The sequence below is a fragment of the Marmota marmota genome, unplaced genomic scaffold (genome assembly GCF_001458135.2).
Source record: "Marmota marmota marmota unplaced genomic scaffold, marMar, whole genome shotgun sequence".
Lineage (NCBI taxonomy): Eukaryota > Metazoa > Chordata > Mammalia > Rodentia > Sciuridae > Marmota > Marmota marmota.
Genome location: NW_026000185.1, coordinates 11,198,976 through 11,225,687, shown reverse-complemented (window position 1 = coordinate 11,225,687; position 26,712 = coordinate 11,198,976). Strand labels below are relative to the sequence as shown.

The 26,712-nt window shown below is 42.1% G+C and overlaps 1 protein-coding gene and 1 long non-coding RNA gene across 12 annotated transcripts in view; one reads left to right on the top strand and one right to left on the bottom strand.

The window, feature by feature from the left end:
* Positions 1 to 361: 361 nt before the first annotated feature.
* LOC125612326 lies at positions 362 to 2,799 on the bottom strand. Its single transcript, XR_007342660.1, has 3 exons — positions 1,842 to 2,799; positions 549 to 631; positions 362 to 409 (listed from the first exon to the last, which is right to left on the bottom strand). It is a non-coding gene; the product is annotated as an uncharacterized LOC125612326 (long non-coding RNA).
* Positions 2,800 to 2,893: 94 nt separating this feature from the next.
* Marf1 (meiosis regulator and mRNA stability factor 1) overlaps positions 2,894 to 26,712 on the top strand; it is a 38,059-nt gene continuing 14,240 nt past the window's right edge. The window contains exons 1-19 of one of the 11 annotated variants that reach the window (XR_007342659.1): positions 2,894 to 3,035; positions 6,451 to 6,652; positions 9,119 to 9,811; positions 10,536 to 10,710; positions 11,630 to 11,856; positions 12,649 to 12,766; positions 13,693 to 13,865; positions 16,212 to 16,640; positions 16,831 to 16,988; positions 17,076 to 17,234; positions 18,356 to 18,548; positions 19,194 to 19,372; positions 20,576 to 20,656; positions 22,371 to 22,607; positions 22,730 to 22,849; positions 23,535 to 23,710; positions 24,906 to 25,147; positions 25,868 to 26,010; positions 26,177 to 26,310. Coding sequence is in view for 10 of the 11 variants with exons in the window: in XM_048789544.1 (XP_048645501.1) it covers positions 6,509 to 6,652; positions 9,119 to 9,811; positions 10,536 to 10,710; positions 11,630 to 11,856; positions 12,649 to 12,766; positions 13,693 to 13,865; positions 16,212 to 16,640; positions 16,831 to 16,988; positions 17,076 to 17,234; positions 18,356 to 18,548; positions 19,194 to 19,372; positions 20,576 to 20,656; positions 22,371 to 22,607; positions 22,730 to 22,849; positions 23,535 to 23,710; positions 24,906 to 25,147; positions 25,868 to 26,010; positions 26,177 to 26,310 (3,781 nt within the window). In the remaining variant the exon portion in view is untranslated. Of the gene's footprint in view, positions 3,036 to 3,068; positions 3,332 to 6,450; positions 6,653 to 9,118; positions 9,812 to 10,535; positions 10,711 to 11,629; positions 11,857 to 12,648; positions 12,767 to 13,692; positions 13,866 to 16,211; positions 16,641 to 16,830; positions 16,989 to 17,075; positions 17,235 to 18,355; positions 18,549 to 19,193; positions 19,373 to 20,575; positions 20,657 to 22,370; positions 22,608 to 22,729; positions 22,850 to 23,534; positions 23,711 to 24,905; positions 25,148 to 25,867; positions 26,011 to 26,176; positions 26,311 to 26,712 lie in introns of those variants that run through there. The other 10 variants (XM_048789550.1, XM_015491095.2, XM_015491094.2 and 7 more) reach the window with 10 other exon arrangements.

Genomic DNA, 26,712 nt, shown 5'->3' with positions numbered 1-26,712 from the left:
TTGCATATGGCTTGATGCTCAGTCTGAGGCCTTTACCTTCTAAATTTTACTTGACCTTTAGAACTCTAAGGTTTCTGGGCAGGAAGTAATCACCCAGTTCCTAGACAAGTTGAAGCACAAACTGGTGAGGTATTGGTCTTGCCTAAATGGAAATGATCAAATTATTTGCACTAGTTGGTTCTCATTTTCCCAATGTTTCCATAAAGAACAGGGAAAGATACTGAAATGATTATTGTTAAAAGTTTTATTCAGGGGGCTGGGGAAGTGGCTCAAGCGATGGCGTGCTTGCCTGGCGTGCATGCGACCCGGGTTCGATCCTCAGCACCACATACAAACAAGGATGTTGTGTCCGCCGAAAACTAGAAAATAAATATTGAAGGATTCTCTCTCCCTCTCTCTCACACTCTCCCTTAAAAAAAAAAAAAAAAAAAAAAAGTTTTATTCAGGACAAAAAATTGGGGACAAGGATTTGTCATTAGGCAAAATCTTAAAATGTTTCCCTCTTAATCTAATTAAAAATAATAATAATACTGTTCAAATCAGTATACCTGGTTCATTTCAGCTCCTTCACTGCCAAACGTGGGGGCAGGTTTGCTTGAGTTTTTTTTCTTTGCAGCTTTGAGATATGACTCTGTAACAGAGAGCTCAGTTTCTCTCCTTAGAGTCTTCTGTAACAGTGGCCCCTTCGCCTTGTGAATATAGCCTTCAATGCTCTAAGGTTTACTTTTTTAAAAAAATATTTCTTTCTCTCTTCTCCCCTCTCCCCAACAAGACTAGGGAGACAGTGTTATCTTTTCTTCCCCTTGAACAAGCCCACTACAGGAAGGAGAAGCCTGCTGAAGATCTGGGAAATGAACATCTCCCAAATTAACAAATGAATTCTAACAAGCTAACTGGGTGACCTAGGACCCCCCTACTAGAATGTAACTCTTGAAAAGTTCCTTTAAAACCCCCCTGTCCCTCTTGATCAGGAGTGTCACAGCCTTTGGGACAGGATTCCCTTGTGTTTCTCCTTTGCTAGTAAAGCAATAAACCTTCTTTTACCTTTTTTCTCAAAATTGTGTCCTCATTATTAAATTGGTATTGGTTGGCATTGGGGACAGGGACCAAGCTTTTGGTTACACTTCCACCATAATTTACCAATTCAAAACACTCAACCTAACATAGGCAGGAAAGCAGTTACTGAGGAGAAACCCCTGTAACAGCAGCTTGGATAACTGAGAAGCCAAATCAAATGCAAAGTAGCCATTCAAATAACACAAAAATAAGTCTTCATCCTTGTTTCACAAATGTGGAAGTTATTATTTGGATAAGGAAAAACTTAGACTTACTAAATAGAACTAAATTAATAGAGGCTATCTGTACTTAACATATAAAGAGAAATTACTGTTTCCTTGTTTATGTTTGTTAACAAAATCTTGTTCGGAAATACTCAACTAAAGTTTAAAAGGAGGGGTGAAACCATCTAAAAGAGTAGCATATTTGTTTGATACTTTGGAAAAAAAAAATCATAGAAACACGGTGGGTTTTCATGTGTTTCAATTCCCACTCGGAAAATACTACCCAAACACAGACACAATGAAGATCTACTCAGCAATAATAAATACCTAAGCAGGAAGATGATGTTTACTTGCTGTGTGCCTTCTGGAAAATTAAATACAGGCACAAAGGGTTCTTCAGGGACATGTTGGATCTTGCCCTTCACAATACATGTCTACAGCGACGTATTAATCACCACTAAATACGAATTGCCCAATAAAACCACCTCATCCTGAAGACTTCAGTTAAAAAGAAAGAAAGAAAAAGAAAAAAAAAGTTCTCATTTAGTAATTTCTACTTACTGATTCTTTTGTAAAGTTAATTTGTTTCTGGGCAAACTTAAAAGTAGAATGTTTTGAGTAATATTCTGCTAGCACATTCTCAACTGTGCCTAGGTTCAGATAATACGTGCTTTGTTTTTCTCCTAATTTGCAACAGGAAATAGCGAGCAGCTGGCAGTTTTAGAAATCACCACGTTGGCCTGATGAGTCTTTAAAAAAAAAAAAAATCACATCAAGTGAAAAATCGTGAGGTGCCACTGAAAAAACACACCCACAGCATGTTTATCCAGCTAAAACAAAAAAGTGCTGTTAGTTTCACAAAGCTTTTGTAACTGTAGGGTCTCCTTTTTTGTCCACTGTCAATGGAAACGTTGTATTCATTTGTAACGAGCTCTGGATCAGGGCTTTTAAAAACACGATTTTTTAACTGAGGTCGCCACGGCCCTCTTTAATTGTTGGTGACAGTATCCAGCGTTAAGTCTTTGCACGCGCTTTATCTGTGCCAGCTGGGTCGAAACTGCTAGAAAGCAACCGAGGACTTCGCAGGGAGCCCGGGCGGCAGGTTTTCTCCTCCTCTCGCCACTAGGCTGCACTAGTCGTAATTAAGGACGCTGTGAAACATGCGCCATTTAATTTTTAAAAATAAGTAGGACTGTCACGTGGCCAGGCGGGCGGGGGACGGAAAGCCGAAGGGACCGAGTCTTTCAATGAAATCCCGTGCACATCGCTTGGCCCCCAAAACAGCTTAATTCTATTAAATCCCGTTCGGCAGGTTTTTCCTCGGTTCTGCCCCACAAGCTCCCCCAATTCTCCGCTTTGAGGTCCCAACCGCCTCCACAACCTCAGGGTAGGGGAGAGGCCTTCTTAAACTGGGGGTTTCTGCGGAGAAATCCCGGGCAGCCCCCCGGGAAGGTCCCTATTTAGGGGTTTATCGGGAGGGGACTGAGCCTGACGAGGCTGCAGGGCCGCGAGGCCCCGCCCCCCCCGGGGGTTCCCAGCGTGCCCCGCGCGGCGAGGACGCGGCGGCGGGGGCGGGGCGAGCGGCAGAGAAGGGCGTCGGTTTTGCGACAGGGGCGGTGCGGTGCGGAAGCGGAAGTGGAGGGTGCGCTTGGCGGCGGCGGCGGGAGCTGCGGAGTCGGGATCAAACAAGGGCCTGGGGGGCGGGGGGAAGGCGGCGGGGCCGGAATGTGAGCGGAGGTGGAGCCGGCGGCCGAGGTGAGTTTGCTGTCGGCGCTGGGACTGGACCCTGACAGGCCCACTGCTCTGGGGCCGCCGGAGCTGGACGAGAGGCAATGCCCCTCTCCTTCCCCCACCTATTGCTGGTGGGGTGAGAGGAGAGGTGGCTAGTCCGAAGGGAAGGAGTGGGACCCGCGGCACGGGCTGCTTCCAATCAGTCGGCTGGTCTCCCCTTCAAGTTCCTTCACTACTGTCACTGTTATGCAGACGTTCCCCTTTGGGGTATTTGGCTCCCCGCCCGCACCTGTCTCCCTGCTCCCTATTGGGCCCTCCAGGTGAGAGGAGCAACCTTCCCAGAGGGGTATGCAAAGTTGGAAAGTGAAAAGAAAACGTTAGGAATGGGTGTTTTGCAATCCTCCCGAGCATTTTGCATTCAGCTGGGTCTTTCAACAACCGGTAGGGTGGTCGCCTTGGGGTTTAAACCACTCCCCCTATAATTGTATGCGACCTCCTGATACCCTTTTTAGAGTTTCCCAAGCACCTTTTCTGATTTTACCAAGAGATTTTCAGCTATGTTTTTATTTTTTGCACTTCCCAGCATCTCTGAGCGATAGTCTTCTGCTTTGCATGCAAAAAAATTGAAAATTAAACGTTCTTATTTGACGTTTATTGAGCTCATCATTTGTTCAACAGTTATTTCTTGCTATATGCCAGGCACTGTGCTAGATGCCGGAGATAATAATGAATAAGAAAACATCCCTGGAATGTTGTCCTAGAGTTTACATTCTAATGGGACTAAAAGAGAATAAAATAGCAGGTAAAAAATAAGAATAAAGTAGCAAGGAGAGATGTGAAAAAGAAAAAAAATGGTGATGGAGTGGTGTGGGAGCCCAGGACAAGATAGGGTGATGAGGGAAGGCCATTTGCTAAGTGTTCCAAATGGATTAGCAACTCCTGTAATCAAACAATCCTCTGAGCAGGTTACTTTTTTTTTCCTTTGTTTTCCCCTCCCCCCCTCTTTCTTTTGTATGAAAGGTAAGAGAAGGGACTGTGAAGGTAAGAGAAGTTGTGAGTTGCTCAAAGCTGGACAGCTAGGAAGAGGTGGAATTGGGGACAAATATATAGCGTGACATCACATCCTGTACTCTCAGGCCACTATCTGAATTGTTCAAAGGCCATGAGAGAGAGAGACTGAAGGGAGATTCCAACTTAAACAGCCCTTCTTTGGCTACCTAAGTTGCTTAGTAGCATTCCTAGAAATATTGGAAAAATTTCAGGGTGCAGGCCATCAGCAAGTTTTTACTTTTATTTGCTTGTATTAAGCAGTATTAGAGGCAGCTTGGTGTGGTGGTAAGAGTTGGGCAAATCTAATTTTGCCCCTTTCTGCAGTAATTGTGTGATTTCTGACTAGCTACAGAATCTTAAATTTCAATTTCTCCCTTTATGAAATAAGACCAATCATTCCCTTTCTGCCTCACAGAATTACTGAGGGGGGAAAAAGTTTATATAAGTGGATCCATTCCTTATTTTTCATCATTATATTTCTTGTGCTTTAGTAAAATATAAGCAAATATTTGCTGAATGAGAAAATAAGGTTAAGTGAAAATGCTTTATAAATTCTAGTTCAATTTGGGGTTTTTGCTTTGAAGAGTTTTGAGAGAGCATATTAAAATTGTTTATACCAGGAACATCACAAATTGTTAGGGCACATAAGACCTGTATGTAGTGGTAAAAACCAAGTATCATTATTTGATATTAGTATTGGCATTTCCATCTCTCGCTCGCTCTCTCTGATTAACCACTTCCAACTCTAGTGGGTAAATTTTGTGATTTCTTAATTCCTTCGTTCAACAGATATTTACTTTGTATCTACTGTGTAACAGGCCTGTTTGTGCTTAGTACAAGATACAATGATGAAAATGGGTATTGAGTGATTTGCTATTTTATATGCAATGCTTTGGGGGTAGACCAGGGAAAAATTAGCCACATTTTACAGAGGAGGAAACAATGTGTGTGTGTGTGTGTGTGTGTGTGTCTTGCATGTGCCCTGGGGATTAGACTCAAGGCCTTGTTAAGCATGTACTCTAACACCACACCCAAGCCCAGAAAGAGAAACTTAATGAAAATTTGAAGCTTTGCTAAATAGGCCAAATAATTAATATTTTAGGCTTTGTGGCCCGTCCCTGTCACAACTCAACTCCGCAATTGTGCAAGCAACAGACAGCATTTAAATGAATGAGTATGGCTGTGTCTCAATAAGTTAACTTAATGGCCACTGAAATTTGAATCTCATTTAATTTTTTTTTTTTTCAGGAATTAAAAAATGTAAAATACATTCTCAGTTCACAGGCCATTTAAATTACAGGCAGTGTGCTGGCTTGGGCACACAGGCCAGACTTCTGCTTTATGTGGTCAGTTCTCATGTACCTTAGACACAGTATTTATATAATTTCTCAGCTCCTCCTACCATGTAGATGTTAATATCTCTTGGAAAGAACATCTTATTAGAGATAGAACTAAGAAGTTGTTTACTGTATGCTTAAATAGAATTTCTGATAATGAAATTAATCCCCTGAAAATGGCCAGTATAGGTAAGAAAGGTGGTTGTTGGGACATTGTGGTAAGGACTTAGAAATGAAATTTAGTCTTCCTCACCATTGGCCAGCTTCCTCCATGAATGGTGGGTATGGATTGATTTGATCTGTCTTTATTGTACTGTTTAAGACTTGTAAAAGTGTTGTTACAGTGGAGCAAATACAGCACACCTGTGACTTGTGGTTGCTTTAATTGTTAGATTTTTTTTTTTTTTTTTGTGGTGTGTCATATTGGACTTTCATCATAAGTAAACTGAGAAATTGGTTGGATTTATTCTGTGCAGAATAGAATTCAAAGTTCACAGTGCTCATATCAGAGACATAGTGGTAGAGTCTGATATCGTGTTATTTCTTTTAATACAGTTAGATTCTCTATTCCATCATCTTCTTTACTCTTCTAGGCAGAATCTTGTGAGGGGAGAGAGAAAAAGAGAGAGTTAAAAATAACTTTTAAAAAGTCCGCTTAGGGCAGAGGAAGTTGACTCTAGCCAGGTGAAGAGAAGTCTCATTCAGGAACATGAGAATGTCTAAGATTAGGCTATTTTTTCAAGCATGTCAGTGTTTAAAGAAAAAATAGGACTCAATCAAAACTCATTCCTATTTGAAGAGCTATCAAACACAAGGAATAGCAGTTTATAGATTTTATAAAAATCAGATTGATGCTTTTAGATTTTAAGCATAAGCAGTCAATCAAGTTTAACACATTTTAGTAGCTTGTAAGATGCTATGATATGCATTCTTTTGTTCTTTCAGATTTGAATCATTGACAGCCATTGCGTGGTACATGTTGCAGTCATATTTAATATAAAATTTGTTCTTATATGAAGAAATAACAAGGAAATGTCACTTGCTCTTAACAGGGTGGAAGAATGAAAGAAAAGAAAGATGAAAGAATGTTGAACCACTTTGCATGGCTGTATGATGGAAGGAAACGGAACTGAGAACCCCTGCAGTAGAACACTTGGATGGCTTCAACAAGATAATGATGCTAAGCCATGGCTTTGGAAATTCTCTAATTGCTTTTCTCGTCCTGAGCAGACGTTGCCACTTAGTCCCCAAACGGTAACTATGTGCAAGGACTTAGCAAACTCCTTGTGTGACTAGATGAGAGGTCCATTTGGTCTGGCATCAGTCTCTTTCCCTGGAGTCTGTGCCAGGTGTTCCTGTATTGCCCATTATAGAACGTTGTTATTCCTGATGCAATGAGGGTGTAGTTTTTTTTTTTTTCATTCCTGTATTCCACTCTGAGTGATAGTAGAAACTTTAAACGTTAAAGTTAAAATTTCAGGAAGATTTGTTTCTTAATATAGTCTTAAATTCCAAAGACTGTGTAGTAAAATCAGAGGAAAGTGCAAAATAAATTGTATTATACTGGAGCCTTCTGAGGTTTTGAGTCTCATGACTTAGGAAACATTGACAAGACCGTATTGGCATTCTTTTTTATTCAGGATTTCTCCTGAATGTGTCTTATGAATTTTCTGTGGTGGTGGTAGTGCTCAGCATCAAACCCAGGGACTCACATGTGTGGAGCACATAGCTTACTCTGAGCTGCGTCCCCAGCCCTGTGCTTGCTTTATTTTTTCATAGTGATTTTGACATTTTCTGATTTCATGCACTCCTGTTACCACTTATTTTCCTTTTTTCTATTGTACTTGGGATTCAAATGAGACTTTAAAAAAATCAATTTGGTTTTCTGTCTTCTCTAGGTTTTCACTATATGTTTTTGTTGTTGTTAATGATGCTTTTTACTATATAGTTGTCTTTGTTGCAAGGCATCAAGTAATTTGGGTCATTTCCAGAGTGCATCGGTTTAGGGACAGTTGACAAGGAGTGTTGGCATCTCAACAGGGATTCCTGGGTTATGATCTGGATCTGGTCCTTGTAGAGTCACCCAGTTCAGAATTGCATTCTCAGCATTACCTCAAACCCTGGGTTTTGTTGGTCCCAGGGATGCTTCACCACTGAGCCACATCTCGGCTCCTTTTTATATTTTATTTAGAGACAGAGTCTTGCTAAATTGCTTAGGGCCTCACTAAGTTGCTGAAGCTGGCTTTGAACTTGTGACCCTCCTACCTCAGCCTCCTGAGCCACTGAGATTATGGACATGCGCCAACTGTGCCTGGTTCAAAAGTTGTTTTTGATAGTGGCATGCAGAATGGAGTAGGTTTTAGGCAACCAGTTCATCATAATATTGCACATAAGAGCCTGATATATAAAAATTGAAATGCCAGTGTATTCATAATTTCTAGTCTGAACTATAATTATCAAGACACACTGCTTGTTGCCTGGTCAGCCCATTGCTGTTATCCCCCTTTAAGGAAAAGTCTAACTGAAAATTCAGATTCCTTCCGAATGAGTGTAGAATGATAGTCAAAAGGGCCTTTCCATGCTCTGATGGATCAGCATGTTTCAGTCACTACGTGAGGGCCTCCTCTTTGGGTTAGGGGTTCTGCATTCACTCCATAAAGTTGATTAATTAGTTAGATCCCCTTTCAGGGACCCAGTATTGTGCTAAGTACTTTATATGCTCAATCCCATTTCATCCTTCAGTAACTGTGGAAGGTGCTTTTTATGATTCCCAGTTTATAGATGGGGAAACCAAAGTTTAGAGAGGTTAAGTAACTAACCCAAAGTCATGCAGCTTTGGAACATCAGATTCAGCTCCAGGTCTCTTGACAGGAATGCCCTGCTTGTAACTTTTGTTATATACTGTCCTCCCCTGTATTGAAGTTAGATGACAGAACTGTCTCTTTTTCCCAGATGGTTTTCTAAGTACTAATTCTTTTGCCGGTTTGATATAATGGTTGTCATTCTGGCTTTAGGTCATGACACCCTATCATTTCTTAAGTGTCCTTGACAACAGAGCTGGACCCTTGGGAATCTTACTCCTCTTCTTTAGGGGACCCTACTAAAACCCCTGACGCACTAAATGCAGGAACTATTTGGTGAACCACTTTGCTTGCAAGCTATCTTTATTGAATACAGTTTGTGACATTATTGTTTTCATGCCACCTGTCATCTTTCGAAAGTCCTGTGAGGCAGAGGAGGTTATAAAAGGGAAGTCACTGAGGCACAGATGATTAACTTGCTTTGCCGACCACCCCCTCTTTGTTTTGGTACTGGGGATTGAACAACCCGGGAGTGCTTAACCACTGAGCTATACCCCCAGCCCTTTTTGATTTTTTTGAGACAGGGTTTTGCTAAGATCTTAGGACCTCACTAAGTTGCTGAGGCTGGCTTTGAACTTGTGATCCTTCCTCTTGCCTCAGCCTCCTGAGTCAGTGGGATTACAGGCTCATGCTGCCACACCAGCAACAGTCTTTATATTAGTTGTGTTTTTTAATCCACATCCTGGAGACCTTTCCAAAGAACACCCCTGGTCTTAGCCGATATTCCATTTTGTTGGGATATGACTGAGAGATGGAAACAGAATTAAACACTATTTCTGTTTTTTAATGGAGTAGTATATGAGTTGACAAAAGTCACTGACCTCATAAAATTGACTTATGTTCAATTTTCTTTTCTCAGAAAGAGTACATGGAGAACAAGAAAGTTGCTGTGGAATTAAAGGATGTACCATCTCCCCTTCATGCTGGCTCTAAGCTCTTTCCAGCAGTCCCACTTCCTGATATTCATTCTCTTCAGCAACCTAAAATACAGATTTCAACTGTCCCCAAAGTAAGCTGCTGTGCTCATTGCCCCAATGACTCCTCCACTTCGCCAATGCATTTTGGTGGTGGTGGTGGTGGCAGCAGTGGTGGAGGTACTGGTAGCTTGATTCACACGGGCACACTCTTAGACTCACAGAGCACCAGGACGGTCACATGTCAGGTAGGGTCAGGGTTTGCTTTCCAGTCTGCGTCTTCACTTCAGAATGCCTCAGCTAGGAGCAACTTGGCAGGCATTGCGAGTGACTTTCCCAGCACGTGTCTAGAGAGTAATTTGTCCTCCTGCAAACACCTCCCCTGTTGTGGAAAGCTCCATTTCCAGTCATGTCACAGTAGCATGCACAAGCTGCATCAGTTTCCGACTCTCCAGGGCTGCACCTCTGCTGGCTATTTTCCCTGTTCTGATTTCACAAGTGGGGCTCCAGGGCGTTTGGAAGAGCACATTTCACAGTCGGAGCTAACGCCTCATTTGTGCACCAACTCTTTACACCTAAATGTGGTACCTCCGGTTTGTTTAAAGGGCTCACTTTACTGCGAAGACTGTCTAAACAAGGTTTGTATCTTTTTATTTTCTATATTGGGTGCAGCTGAGGTTTGAAGAATGACTTTTCTGTAGTGTATTATTGTGCACAGGGTGGATCTCCCCATGAGCATGACCTCTGCTGGTCCTGAAAGATGCAAGGGTAAAATGGGAGAGCCTTTAAAAAAGTGCAGTGTTTTTTTGTTGTTGTTGTTGGGGTTTTTTTTTTTTTTTTGTAATTTATGCCTTTAGAGTCCCTAATTGAAATAAGTCTGTATCCAACTTAAGAACCTAGTTCTGCAAAAGCTCTGGGTTGTTGTATTTTTAATGGCTAGGGCACAGCTGATTTCTTGTAACTTTATCTGTAGTTGTGAGTTTCAGATAACATAAGTTACCCCATATTGTCTTTGTAATAACATGGAGGACTTTGCCTCAGTCACAGAGTTCAAGGGAAAACTACATTGCCCTTAGTCAAGTGTGTGAGGTGAGGTTTCCACTGCAGCAGACATGTGCACCAGAAAGCAGAGGCATAGATGGTTAACCTGTGCTGTCTGCCCCGATCATTTCAAGTCACTTGTTGAAATGAGGCTACGAATTAATAGTTAATCATTCTGGGAAAGATTATTTGAAAATACATTTTATCAGAGTTTAGGTGGAAAGGTGAAACACTTAGAATGTGTTTTCAGATGTGTGTAACTCTAGGTTCTGAAATGATGTATCTGAAACCTCCTCCTTTTTTAAAAAAATTTTAAAACAGCCGGCAAGAAATAGTATAATTGATGCTGCTAAAGTCTGGCCAAATATACCACCTCCAAATACTCAACCTGCACCTTTTGCTATCCCTCTGTGTAATGGCTGTGGAACCAAAGGAACAGGGAAGGAGACCACGTTGTTATTGACGACCAGTCTAGGCAAAGCTGCTTCGAAATTTGGTAAATGACAGTATGGCGTAAAATGTGCATTTTTAAGTAGTTTTCAGTAGCTGGTACTAACATTGCATCTAATCACCTTTAAAAGATCCCTTGTGGTTCTAAAACTGTGTTTGATTTTAAAGTCTATGTGAGTCTCCCCTTCCATCTCTTGGTAAAAATCTTATTATTATTACTATAAACCAGTAAAGTCATTTGCCCTTGATGTTGGGTGGAGGCTGTTTGAGATCAGAAGTTATTTATAGAAAAATGGGAAGTCATTAGGAGATGTGGGGTTAATGGGTTCATAATTGAGCCTACTGCTGTATATATCCTAAAAGTTATAAAGTCAGTATTTACAACAATTTAGTAATGGCTGATATTAAACGGAATTCGAAAATCTAAGAGTTCTCAGTTAAAATCATTTCCCTCAAAAGTAGTTTATATGATATTTTTCAAAGACATTTTTAAGTGTTAGATGGGATGTTAAGCATTAAAGGTAATTTAAATTCAACAGTAGTGACAGCTTCACCTTGGTCATCTCTTCAGTGTTCTTCCTCACTGAGTAGGTAGTGAGGCATGGGTGCCCATGGGAATCCAGGCCTGGAGCAGCAGTATCCAACCCGTTAGGTGGCTCGTGTTCAGAGAAGCATCACTGGTCAGCGTGAGAATGGCTCATACTTCAAGATAGATTTACTGTGAGCTTAAAGTCACTTGACCTATAGATTTGTTCTCTCTTGGAAAACGGGAATGATCTTGGAGAAGTACTGTGGCACCTTGGTTGCTTTTTAGGTCAGTCAGTCTAGTTGGCATTGTAAACTTAACATCCATCAGTAATTTAGCTTTTCTGCCACTAAGAATGTTAGGTAATGACCTATTAATGTATTTTAATTTGCCATTTTATTTTTCACAACATGTAATTAAAGTGTCAACATTTCTTAAGGGTCACCGGAAGTCACAGTACCCGGACAGGTGCTGGAAAACTTGCCCCCCATTGGAGTTTTTTGGGATATTGAAAACTGCTCAGTTCCTTCTGGCCGGTCAGCTACCACTGTTGTACAGAGAATCCGTGAAAGATTTTTTAAAGGTCACAGAGAAGCAGAGTTCATCTGTGTGTGTGACATCAGTAAAGAAAACAAAGAAGTTATTCAAGAACTGAATAATTGCCAGGTAAAAAAAAAATTTTTTTTTTTTTTTTAGTATTTTAATCTAGCAGCCAAGTATGGTAGTGCATGCCTATAATCCTAGTAACTCAGCTAAGGTAGCAGAATCACTAGTCCAACTTAATGAGATCCCGTCTCAAAATTAAAAATAAAAAAGGACTGGGAATGCACCACCACCACCAAACAAACATCTCATTATTCCTACTCAAGTTTTCAAATAAAATAAATTAGCAAGAGATTATTCCTAAAGTGCTAGAAATCACTTAATCATGTTTAATCTTTCAATAATGTTATTTATGGTTACATTTCGATGGTTTCTTTAGGTTTTCTTTTCTTTTTTTTTTAGTCCCAGAGGTGCTTAACAACACTGAGCAACATCCCCAGCCCATTTTATTTTATTTTTGAGACAGGGTCTCGATAAGTTGCTTAGGGCCTTGCTTAGTTGCTGAGGCTGGTCTTGAATTTGAGATCCTTCTTCCTCAGCTCTCTAAGTCACTGGGATTATAGGTCTATGCCACCGCACTTGGTTTTCTTGGTTTTTTGAAACTGCTATGGAATCAGACACATAAGATTTGTTACTTGAAAATTTACAGACAAAACTAAGGCCCTGAGTAGGAAAGCAACTTTTTAAGACTGAGATTTAATCCAGATTGTCTGATCCTGAGCTATACCCCAGTTTTCCATTCCTGGCAATAATAGTTTCTTTCCTCAAGAATTATCTACTAAAATATGGGCAGATGTGTAACAGGTTTCTTAACCTCACCTCATGCTCATCTGCCCTCATTATGGATCAATGCAGGTAACCGTTGCTCACATCAATGCTACTGCAAAGAATGCTGCAGATGATAAGCTCCGGCAGAGTCTCCGAAGGTTTGCAAATACTCACACTGCTCCGGCCACTGTGGTTCTTGTGTCAAGTAAGTGTAAAGATAACTGCGGACTTGCGTTAAATTCACTGAGGGAGTTAGAGAACCAGATACAGGAAAGTAAAGTGAGGCTGAAACACGTAGGACATGATAATGCTTATTGTTGTGAATCGTTTGAAAAAAAATTGAGCCTGAATTTTTTATTGTCTCCTTGGAACTTGAGTTCTTTTTTTCCCGGGGAGGGGGAGTGGGCGGGGAACCACTGGGGATTGAACCCGGGGCACTTAACCACTGAGCAACATCCCTGGCCCTTTTTAAATACTTTATTTTATTTAAAAATAGGGTCTCGCTAAGTTGCTTAGGGCCTTGCTAAGTTGCTGAGGCTGGCTTTGACCTTGTGATCCTCCTGCCTCAGTCTCCCAAGTGGCAGAACTTGACTTCTTTCTTTTTTTTTTTTTTTTTTAATATTTTTTTAGTTATACATGGACACAATATCTTTATTTTGTTTATTTATTTTTATGTGGTGCTGAGGATCGAACCCAGGGTCTCACATGTGTGAGGCAAGCACTCTACCACTGAGCCACAACCCTAGCACTGAGAACTTGAGTTCTTAATGGGACCAGTTTTATATAAGTGTGATTTGGTCTGTTCAGGTATTTTTAACCTGGGCCCAGGATTATTAACTTAAAAAAATCCAAAATGAATGATTTCCAAATTTGAGTCTCCCCAACATATTGATGTTTGCTTCCTATTAATGCTAAAAGAAACAAATGTCTTAGAACTGCATGTAGGTATGTGGTAAAATTGTCCTACTGTGTTAATTTTCTGGTAGGAATTGTGCTTGTGTTCTTTAAAAGGGGAAACAATTTTGAATAGAAGCCAGCCAGTCCTTTCTTCTAAATGGGTGTCACTGGAGTTGTTTTTGTCACACATTTATAACGTTTGAGGATGAGTTTGGTCTGTAACTTTTCTTTCAGCTGATGTCAACTTTGCATTGGAACTTAGTGACCTGAGACACAGGCACGGTTTCCACATAATTTTGGTTCATAAAAACCAGGCGTCAGAAGCACTGCTGCATCATGCCAATGAGCTAATCAGATTTGAAGAATTCATTTCTGACTTGCCCCCCAGGTTACCACTAAAAATGCCGGTAAGTAAGTTTGTTATTTTTACCATTTTCCAAGATTGAATTATTGAGGCTGAAAGGCAACCTTTACCAAAGCATGTTCATATCCAGGTAGGGCTGTTCTTTGCATGAGACCGATCAGATTTTGAAATAAGGCTAGGAAATCTTCCACTTATTCTTTACAAAGAATGGATATGTATGAATTTTCCTTTTATTTTTTCAACTGTCATAGGGAATTATTTGTAGATTTACCTTACCAATAGTCATTTGCACCGTCTCCAAAGTTAGCAGTGTTTTATATCAAATGGATGGAAATAATGGAGTATTATGGTAGAGAATATGGTGAGAGCTCACCCATACTTGTGGGTTTGGCATCCCATAAACATGGTTATTATACATTTTGTAGGCCTGTGATTCCCTAGGCTCCAGCAGGCTTTTAAGCCTGTGCTTTCTGTACTGTGTGCCTGTGGTGCCTGGGCAGTAGGGGTGGCGGCAACTGCTGCACCTGTGATCCAGCTAAGGTGCCTGCTGGGAGAGTGGGCGCATGTTTCTGGGAGGAGCAGCACCTCTGCAGACTTGATAGGGACAGGACTGGGTACTGCAGAGCTGAGCTGTGTTTAAGTGTTTGGAGAATGTCTGTGTAACTTTTAGAGAAATAGTAAGAATGATGGAGAAGAGCTGTATGTAGGTGACCCAGGCAAGCAGGCAATCCCATACGTAAATGTACTCGAAATGCAGCTTCCACACAATTCAATGACTGTGCCTTAGAAAAGATCTTACCCAACATCCTCACTTCAGGGAAGAAGAGTAAGCACTTAGAAAATATGATCTAGTCATTTAAATAAACTTAAAAATAATAGTTTCACATTTATAGTGTTCTAATGACTTTTTTTTAACAAAAAAAATGTTATATTGGATGTCTTCCCATGTCAATATATGTTGATATAATCACACATTCCAAAAACCAGCAGAATGTCTTTTAGCAACATACTTTAAGCATTCTACCTCTTACTGGACATTTTGTTTATACCCAGTTTTTCACCATCTCCAGCAAGTTCATCCATGTCATCTTTGAGTTCCTGGGCTGTAGTTTTATAGGGTAAATTGTAAGGTGTGACTGTTGTGAGTCAGAATTTCACTGTCAGGATCCACAGTGCCCTCCAGGAAGGTGACTGAGCTACATTCTTACCAAGAAGTGGTACAAAAATGTCTTTACCAGTCTTATAGGTGAAAGAAATCATCTGCCTGTAGTTGGCCTTTTGATAATCAACAGCAAGGTGCAATTTATTTTTCCTTTTATTTTTGTTTTCCTTTTATTATTGTTGTTGGTTCTTGTTATCTTTCCTGTAGATTGTTCACATATGCCCATTTTTAATGATTTCTTTTATGGCTTTTGGATTTAATCTCCATAATTAAGTTTCTTCTTGCATTTTTGTGGTTTTGTTTGATTCTTTTTTTATGCTTGGGATTGAACCCATGGCCTTGTGCATGAGAGGCAAGCACTCAATCAACTGAGCTAGATCCCCAGCCCAGGTTTTGTTTCTTAATATATACATTGCAGTTCTCTAGAAGGGTCATGGTCACACAGTATCTGGTAGAACTTACAGGCTAGTCACTGGCTACCTGCTATTGTGACTTGACAGGCTCTAACTTTGTACTATATCATTCAACAGTTCTGTTTAACAAATAAAACAACTTTTAAAAAGGGTTTTATTGCACTATTATTTACATAGCACAAAATTCAATATATACAGTTCAATGATTTTTTTTAAAATAAATTTCCTGAGCTATACAGCCAGTTTTAGAATATTTCCATTATTTCAGTAAGATCCCTCATGCCAGTTTGTAGTTAATCCCCATTCCCACCCGAGGCAGCTACTAATTTTTTTTTTTTCTGGACATTTTCTTTTTTGTTCTCCCTTTATTTTTTTTCTTTTTTTATTTAAAAAAATAATATATATATGACTGCAGAATACATAACAATTCATATTCACATATAGAGCACAATTTTTCAAACCTCTAGTTGTACACTTCTGAACATTTTTATAGAAATGAAATCATGCAGTAGCCTTCTACCCAGCATCTTTTTTTTCAATACTTATTTTTTAGTTGTAGTTGGACACAATACCTTTATTTTATTTGTTTATTTTTATGTGGTGCTGAGGATTAAACCCAGGGCCTCGCACATGCTAGATGAGCGCTCTTCCACTGAGCTGCAATCCCAGCCCTGTACCCAGCATCTTTTTAAAACAATATTCGGCCACCTTGTCGGCACTTGTTAGCTGAAGTTTGGAAGTTGCACATTCTTTTTTTGAAACAGAACTCGGGCCCTGGAGCTGACCTGAGGTGACACTGTTTCCTCTGTATTAGCAGTGCCACACTCTGCTCTATGTTTATAACCTGCCTGCAAACAAAGACGGCAAGAGCATCAGCAACAGGCTCAGACGCCTGTCCGACAACTGCGGTGGGAAAGTGCTGAGCATCACGGGCTGCAGTGCGATTCTGCGCTTCATAAACCAAGACAGTGCGGAGCGGGCTCAGAAGCGGATGGAAAACGAAGACGTCTTTGGTAATAGGATCATTGTGTCATTTACTCCAAAACATAGAGAACTCTGTGAAGCAAAGAGTTCAAATGCAATTGCTGATAAAGTGAAGTCTCCCAAAAAACTTAAGAATCCAAAATTGTGCCTCATCAAAGATGCAAGTGAACAATCTTCCAGTGCCAAAGCCACGCCTGGAAAAGGCTCGCAGGCGAATTCTGGATCTGCAACAAGAAGTACAAACGTTAAAAGTTTACAGGTGACTTGGATCTCTCTTGCTTTCTTAAGCTTATGGTAGTTTGGCTTCTTTATTTTCATGCTCTATGTGCCTGCTGGCTCTTGGTGTGTCCTCTTATTTTAGTTTTGATAAAACTCAAAGTCAGTTATTTTCTGTGCAAGATCTAACACATCTTGGGGACTTAAAACCCACTGTCCTTGTGTCTCTGAAGGAGCTGTGCCGCTTGGAGTCAAAGACCGGCAACAGAAGCTGTGAGCCGCAGCCCGGTCATGTGAGACTGGCAGCGACCCCGCACTGTAACCCCAGCGCCGTGGTGCCGACGCCCAAAAACTCCGGGATGGCCGAATTGCTCTACAAAGGCAATCAGAAGTGTGTGGAATTACTCTTTCTCAGAATTGCGTCTTTAATGTGAAGGGAGACATGTGACCTTTCCTTTCAATTTTTCCCTTTTATTAGAAAAGAGAACCTCAGTGCTCGAAGTGTCACCAGTTCTCCCGTAGAGAAAAAAGACAAAGAGGAGACTGTCTTCCGAGTGAGCTACCCATCCGCTTTTAGTGAGTTGATGGCGTCAAGGCGAGTTAGTCCTCTGCTCACGTCTCCGTCCTGGACTCCTAGGTGAGTCCAACTTCCTGACCAACACAGGTGGTCACGTGCAGGAGGAAGGATCAGGCACTAGTGCGTGTGTTGAAGAAGTGCCGGAAGCAAAAAGATAAGTCTTCCAGCACCCCCTGCCAGCCCCATTTCCTTAGGTCGTGGCTAACATTCTGGGGCAGTACTTCGCCTTTCCCTCTCCCGGTAGAAATCTTGGTGAGCAGAGATCGGAGAGCAGCCTGCCTGGAGACCCTGGCTAGGGAGGGGAGGCAGCGAAGATGTCCCTGCATTTGTTGTGTTGAGGAGAGAGCTCAAACGAGGCATATGTTAGGTCTTCTTATTTTTATTTTTTTGGTACTAGAGATTGAACTCAGGGCACTTTACCACTGAGCCACTTTTTACTTTGTGTCTTGGGACAGGGTCTCACTAAATTGCTAAGGCTGGTTTGAATTTGCAATCCTCCTGCCTCAACCTCCCAAGTTGCTGGGATTACAGGCTTATTACTGTGTCACTTTATAGAAAGCTGCTTGAAAAATAAGAGTCTCTGTAGACCACTGTTATTGTCTACCACCTCCCTTATCTAAGTTTACAAACCCTTACCAAGTAGTTCTTGAGACTTGAGACACAGGGAACCATGAAGTGTGTCGTATTCTCCTGGGCTCCTTGTGACAGTACATTTGCTCTCCTGAGGTGGTGAAGAATCACTGTAGAAAATGACTGTGAACTTATAAAATTACACATAAAAATTCACATGAACGTTTTCCAAAGTGCAGAAGTACTGCAACATCTGAGTCAGAGTATTTAGATTTTTCACAGCCACAGAGGAGGTTAAAGACTGAAGTTGGTAACACAGGTTAGTTTCCTAAGGGTAAATGCCCAAAGTAGGACTTTAGTTCATCAAGGTTACCTGTAATTCCTGCCTTTAGCTTTAAATAACACATGAAAGAATATTTGAAATTGAATAATTTATTGGTTGTTTAAAAGAGTTCAACAGATAGTACCTCAGACAATAGTTCTAAATCCATGTATGTTTAAGATAAAAGCACAAATGGGAAAGTTCTTTTCTATGTGTAGCTTCTTACAAAGCCTGAATTTTAAAACCCAAATACATTTTTTTTTAAACTAACCTCACTGTGTGTTTCCAGCAGGAGTATGTCTCCAAACTTCTTAAACAGAGCATCCCCACTTGCTTTCAGCGTTGCTGACTCCAGCAGCGGAGCCGACCGCCCAGACCCCTTTGCAAATGGTGCTGACATCCAGGTCAGCAATGTGGACTACAGGTTGTCCCGGAAGGAGCTGCAGCAGCTCCTCCAAGAGGCCTTTTCTAGGCACGGCAAGGTAACCTGCTCCCTCTTGCTCCTTTACCCTTTGGTAAGTCCAGAGAACTTAATTTGGCACACATAACCACAGGCAGGATGTGAATGTGACTGGATGGATTTGAACTTCTTCCTTTCTCTGAAGTCTGCTCGGGTTGTGCTGTATGCCCAGTTTCTAGGTCACGGCCCCAGAGAGCAGGAGCCCTGGCCGTGAGAAGCACTTGTCATAGACAGGCTCTCAATGGCACTCTAGAAGACAAAACATTGATGGGTCTTAGTCAGCTCTGCCTACAAAAAAACAGAGAAAGCCTTCTTAAGAAATGTTGGCTATTTTTCTTTATTTCTTATTGTCCCTGACTCAGCTTTTAGATGCAGTTTGCTAAAAATCCACCTTTTCTAGTCTGGGGTTTTTCAGAGTTCAGACTACCTGGAAGACCCCTTCTGTGCACTGGCCTCTGAGTCTGCCTCAGACAGCTGTGTGTGCCAGAGCACATGGGCAGACTAGCCTGGTGTGCACCTCTGAAGTCACCCCATCCTGCCTGTCTTCTGGCCAGCAGAAGTGCAGTGTTCACACTGGTTCCCTCATGTCTGCCCTGAAGTCCACAGATGTGTTTCTAAATGGCAGGACCTGGGTAGACGTGGTTCCATTTTCCTTTTCTCCTGGTAGGTGAAGAGTGTCGAGCTCAGCCCCCACACGGATTACCAGCTCAAGGCTGTTGTGCAGATGGAAAACCTGCAAGACGCCATTAGTGCAGTGAATAGCCTCCACAGGTGTAAAATTGGCAGCAAGAAGATCCTGGTCTCACTTGCCACAGGAGCTGCTAATAAATCACTCTCTTTACTGAGGTAAGAAACAAGGCAAACAACCGACCGTTTATTTCAGGAAGTAACATTTGACCCAGAAACTGTTTTGGAAATAATAAAAATAGATCTTATCCGTTCTCAGTTGTGTTGTGATGAATATGTATGCAGTAATGCTTATTCTTAATGTATATAGTTAGAAATAAGCCATCGTGTCTTGTTCAGTCATTAATCATAGGTGAAGTTCAACTTAAACTTGACAGGCAATTGGGAGTAAAATAGTATGCCACATATCCAGAACAGGTTCTAAAAGTAGAATTCTAAAAGCTTATAAGCCTGCAACATGTAAGATGTTTCCTTCAACTCTTGGTAGAAGGTCCATTCACTTTGCAGACTAGATCTACACAGCTCTAAATTCTCAACTTGGCATATGTCCTTAATATCACACAAGCACCCTGCCCCAGTCAGTGCACTTTACAACTGTGTCGATCTGGGGAATCCTGTGGCTTTATTTATTCTAATGTTTGATTCTCCTTTGACTGTCCGTGTTTTAAAACAGGAAGCTCTCCAGAGTGTCTGTTTGGATCTTTTAACTTGTATTTCACCATTATTTTAAGTAATTTGTTTTCCTTAGAATAAAAATAATTCTCATTTGAAGAAAATTTGGAAAGTTCAGAAACAAAAGCAACAGGAGAGAGAGTCCTATAATCCTGTGGCTCTAAGCCAGTCACACTTAACATTTGAGCATTTTCCAATCACAGTTAATGTTTGGGCATTTGGGATTTTTGTTGTTGTTTTTAACTTCCCTTTGAGTGGTTTGATCTATTTATTTTTGTACCTTTTGATTTTTAAACAATAGTTGAGATACTGTTGTATTGAGTTATGTTATATTCACATATATAGGAATTCTGATCCTGTGTATATAATGTATAAACACCATGGCAGGAGATAATTCAAGCTCTGAATCAGCAGCCAGGTGCTTGTCCTACTGTGAGCAGTCTGTCTTTCTGCTCCATAGGTGGGAAAAGCCTGATAAAAACCCTAGGGTATAATTCAATCTCTCATTGGCTTATCCCTGAAATTTTTTCTTTAGATTTTTCTAGAAAATGAACCAATATATCAAAACTGGTAAAATTACTTTGCATACACTATACATTGTGTTAATTTTATGAACTTTTTTTTAAAAATATGCTTTGTAATGTAGAAGACGTGGTATACTTTCTAATTAATTAAAATTTTGTCTTACAGTGCAGAAACCATAGCTATTCTTCAGGATGCTCCGGCCTGTTGTTTGCCTCTTTTTAAATTTACAGATATCTATGAAAAAAAGTAAGTTGGTTATTGTTTACCTACCCAGTCAGTACTGACGGGTGACTTGCATGCAGAAACCATGGTAGCAATTCAGGGAACTGCCAGCCTCTTGGAGGAAAGGAAACAGTGTTGTTCTGATTTAAATTTTGAATTTAACATTCATTTTAAAAACTTATTTTTATCAAAATTAGTCTTTAATCCCCAAACCCTATTCTTTTTTTTTTTTTTTCCCCTAATCTAGTCCTTTTAGGTTTTTTTAAAATTAGTTTTATTCTCAGCAGCAGATAAGACAGAGGTGGGGGTGTTGTTCCAAGGATGTGTGGAGAGAGCACTGCAGGGAATGCAGGGGTCTGAGGCTACATGTGGTCTGAGGGTGAAGTAGAGATTGCTGGTGGCTGCAGAGCCATCACTGTGGAGTCCTGTGGGTGACATCTGGGAGGGAAGGGGCAAGAGTCTAGAGGACGAAATAGCAGGTGCAGCTGTGGCTAACCTGGCTGTTTTCCTCATGGAGGAGCTGGGACCACATGGGGCACCTGTTCGGGGAGAGGGGCGCTGGTAGAGGGCAGTCAGTGCAGATGGGATGGTAGGGCACTGGGAAGGAAGCACTGGATAGACGGGTAGCGTGGTTAGTGTGGTTGAACTCACCTCCAGCCAAGCCCCGCCGTGCTTAATCACCTAGTGCTCACATCAGCCCTGGGGGGTACACATTGGCATCACTCCACAGGTGAGAACACCAAGGCCTGGGTTGGGTTTATGTCTTGCAAGGGTCACGTGATGTCAGCTTAGCTCTGTCTGCCTCCAGAGCCTGGACCCAAGTATGCAAGTTGCAAGTTAGAGGGTGACTGAGTTGTCCAGTCTCAGAGAATGTAGGCATGTAGTTGGGGCACAGGAGAGTGACAGTCTCTGGAAAGGAGCATGCTTGTGACGGCAGAGAGCAGGTGGTGGCAAGAGGTAACAGGGATTTGGAAGTGAGGAGGGCCACGTTGAGAGAGGTCATGTTCGATAACTTTCCTTCTGACAGATAAGGCAAGGGTGTTTACACAAACTAGGCAGGCATAGTGGAGAGGCTACCAAATGATATGGTCCTTGTGCTGGGCACTGAGCCAGAGAGGAATGACTCCAAGGATACCAGGCATCACTCGGTTGGTAGTAAATAAATTCACAGTGATAATATAGGTAGACTTTTTTTTTTTTCGTACCAGGGATTGAACCCTGGTACAAAAGGTTAAGTGTGGCTCTTAAACTCCAAGCCACATCCCCAGCATCCCCAACCTTTTTTATTTTTTATTTTGAGACAGGGTCTCTAAGTTGTTCAGGGCCTCACTAAGCTGCCTAAACTAACCTTGAACTTGGGATCCTCCTGCCTCAGCCTCACAAACCACTGGGATTATAGGCTTGTGCCTCCATACCCAGCTAAGTTGATCTTTGATGAGAGGAAGAAGCAAATTATTTTTAACCCCTGCTGTCCTGGAGATTGAACCCAGGGGCAGTCTACCACTGAGCTGCATCCTTAGCCCCTTCTCTTCTTTATTTTGGATGGTGTCTCACTGAATTGCCAACGTGAGCCTGGAACCTGGCAGTCCTCTTGCCTTGGCCTCCCAGTAGCTGGCATTGCAGGCGTGCCACTGCCTGGCCAGGAAACACTCTTGGTTATAGTCCTTTGTTTAAATGGGACAGGTGTTTCTGTACAAAGAGCAACATTCTAAGTTAGCATCTCTCTCGTTTTTTTTAGGTTTGGACACAAGCTGAATGTGTCAGATTTATATAAGTTAACGGACATAGTCGCAATCCGTGAACAAGGAAACGGGCGGCTGGTGTGTCTCTTACCCAGCAGTCAGGCCCGCCAGAGCCCCCTGGGGTCTTCCCAGTCACATGATGGCTCCTCCACGAATTGCAGCCCAATTATATTTGAAGAATTAGAGTACCATGAGCCTGTCTGCCGACAGCATTGTTCAAATAAAGACTTCAGGTATGCACATGTTTCCCTTAAATAATCCTTTTATATGAGACTGTGGAACTTCTCAAGTTAATTACCCTGTGAATGTTTTAGAACTACAAGGATTCTTAACCGTTTTGTTTTCTCTTCTGCAGTGAACATGAATTTGATCCAGACTCCTATAGGATTCCTTTTGTGATTCTCTCTCTGAAGACGTTTGCACCCCAGGTCCACAGTCTTCTCCAGACCCATGAGGGCACCGTGCCTTTATTAAGGTGAACTGCGTCATCCCGCTGTGGGTGTGATGCCTGAGCTCTCTGTGTCAAAGAAAGTCTGGCCTTTCTGACCACACCACACACTGTGGAGTGCTTTGCCCTAATGTTTTTAGCCTTTCAGTTGAATTGTATCTGAAGTGGGATCTACTCACTCAGTATTTCAGCAACAAAATTTGTGGTTGTGCTGACGTTTACAAACAAACAGGACAGTTTATTCTCTGGAGGAAAGAGATGTATGTAAGTGCAGTAATAGAAATCTGCACAGTGGCTAGGAAAGTGCACACATCCTCAACTACTTGGAAATTTTAAGACCTGAAAGAGAAAGGTGATCTTCAGGAGTCCATTCAACCACTGCATAGAGGGCTTACTACAAAAGCTAGTGCAGGACCCAGCAGCCCTGATGCCCCTGCTGCTGAAGCAGAGTAACTGACCAGGAACTCTGGAGCCTTAGAGCTAAGACCTGCTCCTGGAAAACTGCCCAGGAACTTCCAGTACCATCAGAATGCATCATGAGGCCAGTGTCACCGCAGTTGCCTCCTTGGGACCTAACTTTAGCATTCAAATCCAGACGTGGGCTTTTAAACAGAAGTTACTTAGTGACCAACAACTTAACCTGAAGCCTCCTATTTAGAGGGTGCTTTGCTTTTCTGTTATTTTATTTCACCCTCTTCCCCTCCCACTTCAGCTTTCCAGATTGCTATGCTGCAGAGTTTGGTGACCTAGAAGTAGTGCAGGAGAACGAAGGGGGCGTCCCCTTGGAGCACTTCATCACCTGCATCCCAGGTGTGAACATCGCCACCGCGCAGAACGGCGTCAAGGTGGTGAAGTGGATCCACAACAAGCCCCCACCTCCGAACACCGGTAGGTGTCCACGACCCCAACTCATAGACCCTAGCCTTTTAAAAACAGGCTCAGGTGTTTGAGGAAAATATCTCTTGATGTGGGTTTATCTTTGAAACTCATTTTGGTTGACGTTTCTTTCTTTGATAAAGGTGAAAATGACTTTGAACAACAAGGACTTAGGACCTCGATTTGGGCAAGTTTTTGAATTATGGGCATGCCCTGTGTTGCTACTGTCAAATGCCACTACCTGTGGGTGGCACTTTAAATTGTCCCTTCATGTGTATGTGCACTTCCTTCTTTAGGGCCACCAACATGTCCTCCCTTCTCCTCCCACTTCCCCCAGCCAACAGGGGACAAGGCAGGTCAGTCAGGGAATTCTGCCCAGGCGGGCAGCTCTTGGAGGAGAAGGTGTGTGCCGCAGTCCCTTACTGAGTCCCTTCTCTTCCCCCTAGTCTGAAGCTTGCTCAGGGCTGTGGACTATCTGCCTCTCCTTTCTCTTTCCTATGCTGTGAGTCCACAGCTTCTTCCACCTTCCTGTAAAGATTTCCATAGAATTATTATTATTTTTATAATGTTTTTAGTTTTCAATGGACTTTTACTTTACTTATTTAGCAGTGCTGAGAATCGAACCTAGTGCCTTACACATGCTAGACAAATGCTCTACCACTGAGCTACAACCCCAGCCCTGTGGTTTTTTTTTTTTTTTTTTTTTAATTAAAAACTTTTTCACTCAAGGTAGTATGACCTGTTCCTTACTCAGTTTTATGTCTTGATAGTTTTGTAACATTACTGCTTTCCATGGTTCTTTGGTTAACATTTTCAGCTCCACTCTGGGTTAGTTACCACCCTCTTTGGGGGCTCCTTACCGAGTGTTATGACATTGTGGGAAAGTGTGTTCCACATGACCAAGGTACAAATGGGTCTTTGAAATGCACCCTGTGTGTGAACTGGAAAATCTCTCTGCTTTCACTTCTACTGTAAATAACCTTAGTGAACTGTGCTTTACTCCGGCTACTAAACTTTATGAGAATTAGTAGAAAAGGTTTGCCAGCCTTAAATCAGCTGGACTCGCCAGATGGCTGTGTGGGACTGCGGACAGAAGCAGGCGTGAAGTGGTTCTTCGGGTTCCTCCGCCTGCTCATGGTTGAACTTATGCTGGAAACTGGAAAGTTCATTACCTTCTTTTCAACTGATGAAATGCATCCTGCCTCAGGCATGTCATTTCTTTCTCTAGACCCGTGGCTTCTGCGTTCAAAAAGTCCCGTGGGGAACCCGCAGCTGATCCAGTTCAGTAGAGAAGTGATCGACCTGCTGAAGAGCCAGCCGTCCTGCGTCATCCCCATGAGTAGCTTCATCCCGTCCTACCACCATCACTTTGCAAAGCAGTGCCGGGTGTCCGACTACGGCTACGCCAAGCTGATCGAGCTGTTGGAGGCCGTGCCTCATGTGCTGCAGGTAAAAGTGCTCAGGGGTCGTTTGCAGACAGGAATGTTCCCTCATGGATTTGGCTACTCCAGGCAAAGAAACAATATAGATAGTAAGCTGATGTCTAAAAAAATCAATTCTGATCAAAATAGCCTGTAAAAGTGTTGTCCAAAGTGCAGGAAGCATACACCAGCTGGCTCCTCAGGTGTTGAGGACCGTGGACACCTTCCCTCTAGTCTCTGTAGACTGACGCCATCCCTACAGAGTTCTCTCCACAGTTGTTCACTGCTGCAAGGGAGCTGCTGTGGACATCCCAGTACTTATCTGTGGGTGCCTCTGTGAAAGTCGAGGGCTTAGCCTTTCTTGTGAGTGAGTTGGAGACTGGTTATGGGGCGGGAGCGAGGCATTGCACCCTGTGAAGACTTTGCCCATTAACTTACAGCGTCAGAGTAGTTTCCCATTTTTAAAAATGACTTGAAAAGCTTTTGCTGTCTTTTAAAGTCAAAATTAGCTGTTCAGATTGACAATATACTTTTCATTCTGTGCTCCTGACTTTGGGATGTGCAGAACCAACACAGTCCAAGGCAGGCGGTTTTCTTGTGACTGTTGATGCTTTGTTGATTACTTGAGTGTTTCACATGGTGGACATTATATATGAAGGGAGTTACTCTCTGAGGGTAGCGGCAGGAATGTGCAGCAATGAAGCCAGTATCTCCTGTGATGTAAGTAATCGAAATATTTGATTTGCAGATTCTTGGAATGGGCTCCAAACGTTTGCTGACCCTCACCCACAGGGCTCAAGTGAAGCGCTTTACTCAGGATTTACTAAAACTCCTCAAATCCCAGGCCAGCAAGCAGGTCATTGTGAGAGAATTCTCGCAGGCTTATCATTGGTGAGTTGAGGAGAAGTAAAAATTGAAGGCAAACATTTCAAATTACTTTTTCTTCCCCCAGAGTCTAAGTGGTTATCTAGCTTTCCTATTAATCACTCTTGGAAAACTTGTAGTTACTGTCATGATGATTTTACTCATTCTTTACCATTTCTGGTGTTGTACCTAGGTGTTTCTCAAAGAACTGGGATGTTACTGAATACGGTGTTTGTGAGTTGATTGATATCGTATCAGAGATTCCAGACACAACCATCTGCTTGTCCCAACAAGATCAAGATATGGTGATTTGTATCCCCAAAAGAGGTACATGGCTCACATTCCCTGAACACACTATCCTTCTCAGTAGGGATTTTAAAGTGGAATCGTTTAGGTTTCCCCTCTCTTTCATGGTTTCTGAGGATTCCATGGAAAGTGCAGTTTGAAAATTGCCATGTACCTGGCTGTCCCCGTGTTCCTCAAAGTAGGTTCTTGTCACAAGGGAAAGCACACTGGTTTGTTGTTTTTTTTTTTTGGAATTCACTCCAAGGGGAAAAAGAGTGTAGCTGACACTTTCTTAAAATGCAACCCTCTCCCAGCTGTGGCTGTGTAAGCTGCAGTGACCCAGCTCAGGGTCTGTCACGCAGCTGTTGCTTGTGTCTTCTTAACTCTGAGCACTTTACCATGCATAGCTGAGCAGAGAAGAAAACTTGAGTGTTATGTTTTGTC